Source organism: Cyprinodon variegatus, unplaced genomic scaffold (assembly GCF_000732505.1).
Source record: "Cyprinodon variegatus isolate N-32 unplaced genomic scaffold, C_variegatus-1.0 Scaffold339, whole genome shotgun sequence".
NCBI classification, from domain to species: domain Eukaryota; kingdom Metazoa; phylum Chordata; class Actinopteri; order Cyprinodontiformes; family Cyprinodontidae; genus Cyprinodon; species Cyprinodon variegatus.
The window spans coordinates 542,052-551,335 of NW_015150792.1; the positions used below are offsets into that span (position 1 = coordinate 542,052).

Below are 9,284 nucleotides of genomic sequence, written 5' to 3' on the forward strand. Positions count from 1 at the left end.
TCGGACACCGGCAGAAGACATGATGCTGCAAGTTGACAAGAGCTTGGGGGAATAACTTAGGAAGAGGATTAAAGTCGTCTTCCCCCTGAGGGAAGGTGGAGGATGAGAGTGTCTAAGAGTTCAGCTGATAAAGAGTCTTCCAGGTTGAATTTTCAATTAAGCTTCGTCACTGAGAAAAGGATTAAACTGCTGCTCTGAGAGTTCTGTCTGATTTGTTTTTGATGCAGAGCAGAGTGTAAAGAACGGTATAATCCTCTGATGCTAAAAGAAGGAGCTAGTAATGGTTTTTGCATGGAGTTGTGGTTTGGAAGTTTTTGAAAATCAAGAGTGAAGATTTACAGAAACCAGAAGTAAAACCCTTAGTTTGAGAACAGGAAATAAAGAAGACATTTTATTTGTTACCTTTTACCCAGAACTCTTCCTGCATCATATTGAATAAGCTAAAACTTTTTTATCTAAATTTACCAGACTTTCTGATATCCTTTAAGTAACACCTTTATGGTCCTTTTTTCCTAAATAAGGCTTATCTAATTTGTAAAGCAAAAAGCCTTAGAAGGATGGTTAATATAAAATGTGATTTTTGTAGATTTAGCATATCTTTTAGTGTAATCATAATTCAGTAAAAAAAATATTCTGTTCCAGTTATGAGTAAAGCTAAATATTACTGCCTGCAGTGGTTAAACAAAATGTACTGAGACCATAAAGACTTTCATCTGTGCTTTCAGTCTCTCATCTTTACAACATCCATAAAAATTAGGACACACGCCTCAGTAGATGGCCCTGCTTTGTTAGTTTGTCACCCAGAGCATGTTAGAGGAGTTTCCTTTTATATAACCAAATGTAATCCTGAGGTTCCTTCTAAGTCTTCTATAATGCCTACAGCACAGAAACAAAGTGAGATGCTTCCTTAAAGTTTCTACTGTAGCTCTTCTTTCCCTACGATATTTTAGTTGCCATTAAAGATAAATTCATGTCATATTCTTTTAAAGGAAAAGTCCGATCATATTCAGAATACAAACTTCTCAAAGTACTTTAACTATGAAATTATTACATAAGTGTTTTTAATTAAGCATAATTTCATTTTAATGTGCTTTACCGGAGACATCCAGGTTTGTCAAAGAACTCTACTGCCACCTACTGGTTTGTGACGTCACAGTGCGGTATCGGCTGTTGATCAAGTCCCAGTGCTGTATCTGGTGTTTGTCACAATGCGCTATTATCCCTGATGGTGAGGACCAGTGCACTATGAGAAGCAGAGAGTAAGTCAGAAGTTTGAATACAAACCCTCCCTCTTCAAGTTGGCACTCCAACAACAAACCCGTGGAGAATCATGAATCGGAAAGGTGAAATAACAAATAGTTTTTTCACTTTTAACCGATGTATTGCATCATCCAACTGCCATGCACCTGGGCATTGTCAGTTCATAGAGCTCACAAATTTTAATGGTGAAGTCCTCTGGAAATCTTCAATAATTATTGTTGCTGATTGCAGATGTGTCCAGTAGTTCCCATGATTCTGCTTGTAAAGCGGGGAGAATGGCGCTAGGCTTACCGCACCGTGACGTCACTGCTGGAAGATGGCAGGAGGGAGGTGTTACTATATATGTGCAAAAATTGCCGCTCCCAGACTCAGTGATCGCAACAATTTTGTTTTTATTCTTTTTTACAGATTAACGCTAAATTCGTTCGTAAATGTTTTAGTTATAAATAATGATCCATTGTTTTTTCTTGCTGCCAGACTTTTCCTTTAATAAAGAACATCTATAATGTGACAGGTGCGTAAAAAAAAAAAACTGTCAGCTTGCAAGAGAAAACATTTATTTGGAATGTTTCGATGCTAGACCTTTATCAGGCCTAATGAATTGAAAATAGAATCTAAACAAATGAAAATATTGTATTTCAAAAATAAATAATTGGGGAAAAAAGTATAGAAAACGAGCAAAATTACTTTGAAAACCTTTTCTTTTGTTAAGAATTTTTTTTCAATCTCCATTTAAAAAACATGTTCTTTTCTTTAAAAATAATGGAAGAAAAATTAATTCCGTACTAAAACCCTCTCCACTTGGTTTGCAAATATTGTACATTTAAAATAACAAAAATATAACTGTACTTTTAAGCAATAACCTTAGTGTTTTTATAGTGTTTTTGTTTGCATTTATAATGCTTAGCAATGCTTATTATATCACACCCTATAAACAATGGGGTTGGCCTGATAGTGGATATGAAGAACTGCAAAACCGCATAAACAAGGCAATAAGGATAAATATCATCTTTATATTGTAATTGCTGTTGTAAATAGAGTAAAATTTTTATTGATTTATTTTATCCACAATTCACATCATCTCATGGCACTTTAGATGGAAATCCGATCATACAGTCAGATTATTTGAAAGTTTTCTACCAAAGGGAACCCGGCTGATTGCATCCAGCCAATGGCTGTGCAGGATGAACAAGCATAGAGTGACAGTGAGGAGGAAAAACTCCTTTTTAATAGGAAGAAATCTCCAAGAGAATCAGGCTCATTGTGAGGAGCCTTTTGTTGAAGCTGACTGGGGTTCAAGCAATGTTGTTTTTATCAAGGATTAAGATGACAAAATCATTTCGTTGAAGCTCCTTTTTTCATGATTATAATGAGCTCATGATGAGCTAAACGTGGATCTTTGATGACTAAAACATGACTAGTCGTATGTTTGAGTTTTAGTCAATGAGATAAGACTAAATAACAAATAGCGGGTCGTTGGTCAGATGTTTAAACTGCATCATCGTGCTGTAATCAGCTAAGCAGTATCAGCCATGCAGCTGTGTCTTCATTGACCCTGCCGCCCACCAGGTGCACAGCACTACGCATGCAGCAGGAGCACAGATGGATCATGGTAGCAGCTGCGGCAGGGTCTGAGAAAATAACCCAATGTACCTCTCCACTCTGACAAACTGCTCTGATCTTCCAGCTGTGCTTGTGCAGAAATGCGTCTTTGCGCACGGAGCTCCGAATCTGCGCTTCACGCTCTATTCTGATGGTTTGCTCTCAGCAGTATGGCTCTTCCTGCTCTCGCTACTTAATAAACTATGTGGCTGATCATCCTCTGCCAAGCGTAAAAAAATCCCTTTACTATCACTATTTTATTTCTTCCAGCTCACAAGAGGTGATACTAAACATTCTTTAAGGAATCCCTAAATTATATCCAAATAAAATATTTCATTGCATTCTGTTTATTTTTGGCAAAGACCCAGATGAAAAGGTACATAGATCTTTAAATATTTCTCTCTCTTATTGTCCTTGTTTCTATCTGTTTAAATATGATATAAATGTTTCCTTGTTTTGAGATTAAAACATTTCCTATGTTTCCTTTGAATATTTTAGTTAACATATTAATTCAATTTAGGTCTGGATTGCCATGGTATTACAAGGCAGTCATGTAGCTTCTGTCTGTATTTTTTTTATTATATCAAAAGCCTGCGAATTTAAATCTAGTTTGACCCCTAAGCAGTGGTAACTGAGTGTCATGATCGGTTTAACAAATCTGACCCACATGCAGAGAAACCACTCAGAGAACACAAAGAAAAGTTCAACAGGTCTATTTGTTGTAGTGAGAACTGGCGTTGAGTCTGGAACTCAGTGAACTGGTAAACCGGAACTGGAAGTCAGAGGGGAAGATCTCAGAGATCAGTTCAGGGACCGTGGGAATTTGTTAAATTTATGCAAGAGAGGGACTCACGTTTGAGGGGGCTCTTGTCAATCCTTGAATCTAGTCTGTGTGGGATTATCCAGAGAAGAGGGAACACGTTGGACCCGGAGGAGTAATGGAGTGGACTGTCACTTGGATTTCCGATGGGAACTTGAACGGATCATGTGGAGGTTTTCCCCTGCTCAGTGTGAACTCTGTTTTTCCTTCCAAGGTGAGAAGGTCCAGGTATCCAGTTGTACAGGAAGGCTTCCTGCCAAAGAACAAAGACAAAAACAACATAAGTCTCAGAGAAACAAAACTCAGGTTAGATTCTGCTAATCTCAGCTTGACTAGAGTACCCAAAAATGGCAAACCGTCTGGCGTTAAGGTAGTGGCAGTCCACTGCTCCAATACTCCTCCAGATAATGATCCAATGAGCCGCAGGTGTGCAGGGAGGCCCAACGAAGACAGGGCACCTCCTGGTGGTGGAGAGAAGGAAACACACAAACAGACCACACAAACTGGATTCCTAAATTCTCCGAAATAAAGTTAAAACTGCCAAAGTAAAAAGAAGAATGTTTTTGTTCTTTTTTGGAGTAATGAAGATTTTATTGATCTGGTTCTAATGCATAATTCATAGTAGATCAGGATATGTTGCTTTGGGATGGAAACCTTGTATGTCTAAACCAATTCCTTTGTTGTACATTTTGTTAGCTTGTCTGTCGGCTATTTTAAAAAATATAATGTGTTGATCTAGATCTGCTATTTTCACAGCTTGTGCAAGACACTTTTTTGTAAAGAAGTGGATTAATTAATAAAAAAGTTAATTTGAATTCTATAAATCAAAGTTTTCTGCCTAACAGCAATGATGAACTGCACAGCAGCATTCTATACCCAGCTATTGTAATATCTAGGCTAGAGCTGTCAGTCTGGTAAAGAATCTAGTTGTTATTCGAAATTGTAAAGGTTCCCTGTTTTTTGCAACATGAAACTGACTAAAACTGACTAAAACCTTTTTAAGTTTTAGTCGACTAAAATCGACTAAAACTATCACATATTGTAATGACTAAAATGTTACTAAGACTAATAATAGTTTTCGTCCTGAAGACTAAGAGTAAATCTAATATGGCTGTCAAAAACAACACTGGGTTCAAGGAGTGCTCTGCTCAAACCACCAAACCATACCTCTTCATGCAGCAAGTTTAAATTTAATATTTGCAGTTTGTCCTGCATCTGCTGTGCTAAAGTTTTCTCCTGCTTCACTGGCAAAATTCGGAAGATTAAAACTAGTTTGGTCTGCAAAGGGTTTACTTGGATTTAAACAAAGTATACATTTTTTTCTGCCATGTGTTATATGTTGGGTAGATATTAGTTCCTGTTGTATCGCCATTTTGGCCCATTCTCCTTTTCACTCCAGTCTCAACCCAATCTTTGTCCTCCTTCAGCCGAAGCCAGAGAACGCCGTGACTGTAGCCGTTTCTTCCCGGGTCTTGTTTCGGACCGAGCGGGAGCAGAGGGTGTTTGAGCAGAAAGGAGTGGAGGAATATCTGAGATACCAAATCGAGCACGAGAACGAGCCCTTCGCTCCGGGGCCCGCTTTCCCCTTTGTCAAGGTCAGATCTGCAAAGTTGGACAGATCTGCATGGATTTAGGCATTTTGATGTGAGTTTGGATTCTCTCTCAAACTGACCATTTTTTTCAACTCCCATCAGGCTCTGGAGACAGTAAACGCTCGTCTGAGGGACCTCTACCCCCAGAGTGAAGAGCTGTTTGACATCGTATTGGTGACGTACAACCACGCCCATGTTGGGATCCGGCTCATCAACACCATCAATCACCACAGTAAGTTCTGCAAAGATGGAGATGGAGATCCATAACCATTTCTTGGTTTGACAAAACGCTTCAGTACAATGACAACAACCATCACAGCACCTTTTAATCTATTGTTTTCCACCTAACGTCTTCCTTGTTAATAGTGTGTAACAGAAACTGGTTTTCCTTAGATAGAAACTTTGAGTCATTTTGATTGTATGATCTGTTGAATTTTAAATTGCCTTGAGATGACATGTGTTGTGAATTGGCGCTAACATCTAACCTGACTCCGCCAGATGGATTTGCGAAAATACTGGTTAGCTGATTGGCCTATGTTGGTGATAGATGGGCCAAATAAACCAATCAGATCAACGAAGCATATGACGTACTAACAGAGCGACGACGAAGAGGAGCCAATTGATAGATCAAACCCTTGCCGAAACCAGTCGGGAGAAGAGCAAAAACATCTTTTCCTCTGAGAAAAGCCTCCAGAGCAGTGTTTTGCTCTTCTTTCAGTGAAGAAATACTCTGTAATTCCGATAAAACTTGCTCGATAGCCACACTAACGCTAGTTTCATCGGCTGAAGCCGCCATGTGCTTTAGACTGAACTGTCGCGCTTCTCGTTGCTTCACACCTCAACCCGCCTCAAAGCCAACGCTGATTGGACGTTCGTTTGGTCAACGGCTCCAAATTTTCTTTAAAGGAAAGTAGCCAGACTGATCTGCAAGTAAAACCTTGAAAGCTCGCGAGATCAGGATGGTCTCACGAAGCTAGCTAACATCCACCTCATTTTGGGAAATGATTGCCTATTTTGCATGCCAAATTGGAAAAGCAAATAACTTAGTAACTGTAAGCCCAAATTAAATATGTGATACATTATGTGAATGCAAACCCCTTTAGCTTTCTGAATATATACATAAAAATTGGGTGAGTAAAACACAGCCCAAGCAGCATTAGTTCAAACATGACTCAAAGTTTTTTTGTCATTGTCGAAAATAATAGGTCGTTTTTGAACAGCAGTAATAAAGACATGCTTACTTGTTGTGGCTGCTTTATGTTTACATTTTGACATGCTGCTATATCTGTGTTAATTGTGCTTTGGTGCTTGCTATGTCAATAGAATGAACTTGTTGGTTGAATTGTTGTCGTTTCCAACGATGTCTAACACACTGCAACAATGTAAATCTAATTAAGTAATTTTTGTCTTAAAGTAAGTGCATTTTCTTTTAAATTGAGGGGGTAAGTGATACATTTTTCCAATGAAACGAGACAATTTAAACTTGAAATAACAAAAAAGAACTGCATTGTCTTATGTCAAGTACATATGATCTAATTAACTTATTCTAAGAGTAAAAATACTCATTCCATTGGCAAATCATCCTATTTTTCCGCTCAAATTAAGAGTAAATTCACTTAATTTAATACATTTTCACTTATTTCTAGACCGTTTTTGCAGTGCATGTCTATATTGGTAAATATTTTACCAGTGTAATTTTCATGCATTCTGTGTTATTAGTTGCAAACACACTAAACAGGGGTCGCCAGCGACCCCGGTGGGTTTTGAGAAGATAAACTGAATTGAATTGAGTTGAAAATTAAAAATTTGCAGGAATATGAGGTGCCCACATTTTTAAATGTAAGTAGAAATTGTAAATACATCTAAGATAAGTAACTGTTCCTTGTTAACAAATTAAAAGATACACGTGACATTAGATCTTAATCTGTGAAAATAGGAGCTGCAGTTCAACTTTGCAAAGATACAATTAAAAATCACAAACCTACAACTACAATTCACAAATACAAATTTATGAATATGAGTCGCTAATTTAGAAGACATTACAATTTCACAAGTACAAACAAAAAATGTACTACAAGATATGATTTGTACTTGAACATTTTTATTTAATACTCAACTTTGTGGTTTCTACTCAGAAAATTCGCACCCATGAAAATGTAATTGGTAATTATAATGTTGAAACATTCTAACCTTGTAACTTTGTATTTTCACAGAAGATCTGATTCCACATGTTGTATATTTGATGTGATAAGTCGACACAAATACAGATCCTATTTATTTATGCTTTTGACTTTCATTTACAAACCATACATCTAAAAATATGTTTCTATTGTAAATGTGAATCCATTTATTGTCCCACAATGGGGGAATTTCACGTCTGCATTTTTTGGTAATATAACTATTGACAGTTATATTACCAAATGCAGGAACCTCCTTGCACATGGAGCCTGTTTTGCTTTAAATATAAAATAATTTTGTTTAACTAATAAGTTATCAAAGCACAAGTTAAGGAATAAATTCCCCATTTTACAGTTTCCTCTGACTTGAGGATAAAAGATGAGCAAAAAAAAGGCTGCTTTTGTCAGTAGGGACCATTGGTCCAAAGCCAGGTGAAGTTTACGGATGTATTTTGGAGAAATGGAGAAACTTGTGAACTCCGTAGAGCGTGTTACGCTGTGAGACACCAGGAAGATAACAGGAAGTGCTGTCACATTGGGAGTATGGAAAGGGCCACAAAGCAGGTTAGCACACAGGAGGCAATAGATCAGAAATAACAAACACATTCTTTTTGCCAAGAAAGGCTGAAAAGTGGAGGGGCCGAAAGCCAACAAATACAAAAACGAGAGCAGGAAAATAAATCTTCAAAGCAATAAAGCCATCACCTGTAGGAGCAGGATACTGACATAATTAAACAGCAGTTCTGAGCATTTTTAATTAGCTTAAATGTGTGCTAATGGTGTGAAAAGTCACTGACTTTGCAGAAAAGTAAAAACTCTACTTTAACAGCAAGAAATGTCGAGCAGAACCAGACTCAGTGTGAACAGCCATCTGCATCCGCACACAAAGAGCCCTGAGGCAGAAATACTTTCTATGTGCGAGAAAACTAAGACTGTTAGTGGTAATGCTTCTTGCATTAATGACACATTGGGTAAATCCCTCACACCCATGCAGTGTCACTCCCAACTCATCACATAAGTGATGCTTGATCAAGTTCCCTGTGCGTCAGTATCTGACCTTATTAACTGACACAGATGGTTCATGACAGGTTATAGCACCAAGCACCATAGAGAGCGTTCTGACCAGCTGTCTCACTGTGTGGTGTGGAGGCTGCAGCGCCTCAGACTGGAAGAATGTGAGGAGAGTGGTGAGAACAGCAGAGAAGATCATCGTGGCTCCTCTTCCCTCCATTAAAGACATTTCATCCCAGCACTGCGTGTCCCGAGCCCGTAACATCATCAATGACACCTCACACCCCCACCATGGACTGTTCTCCCTGCTGCCCTCTGGGAAGAGGCTCCACAGCATCCGATGCAGGTCCAGCAGATTCTGCAACAGCTTCTTCCCCACCGTTCTCAGGCAGCTGTTAAAAAAACCTCTAAATCATGTCACAGACTCTGCATCACACTGATAATACCAAACTAAAAATACTGCATATTTGCAACATATCTCTTAATGCTCTGAACTTCCATATCAATGCATTTTTGCACGTCTTTTCTCCAACATTGTTTACATTTGATCACTGTTGCAATGGAAATGTTCAGAAAGCTGTACAAAACGAAACATTTTGTAAACACTCTGTGTACAGAATGACAATAAAAGTTGTCTAAGTCTACTGTAGGTCTATAGCAGGAACTTCCTAAAATATTTCCATGAGCTGCAAATTAAAAATGTATCACTAAACCATCCCTTACCCTAAACCCTAAACTTACAGAAACACTAGTATACATGTTACCATAAACTCCTAAAGGCTGATTGATAGTCAGAAAAATGGTCGTCTGTGTGTTGCTGTG

The 9,284-nt window shown here is 38.2% G+C and overlaps 1 protein-coding gene across 3 annotated transcripts in view; it reads left to right on the forward strand.

Moving 5' to 3' along the window:
- Nucleotides 1-9,284, forward strand: part of LOC107091489 (cytosolic 5'-nucleotidase 1A-like) — a 41,170-nt gene that overhangs the window by 14,975 nt on the left and 16,911 nt on the right. For all 3 annotated transcript variants that reach the window (XM_015385440.1, XM_015385438.1, XM_015385439.1), the window contains 2 exons: nucleotides 5,110-5,277; nucleotides 5,377-5,506. In XM_015385440.1, the coding sequence (XP_015240926.1) occupies nucleotides 5,110-5,277; nucleotides 5,377-5,506 (298 nt within the window). The remainder of the gene's footprint in view (nucleotides 1-5,109; nucleotides 5,278-5,376; nucleotides 5,507-9,284) is intronic.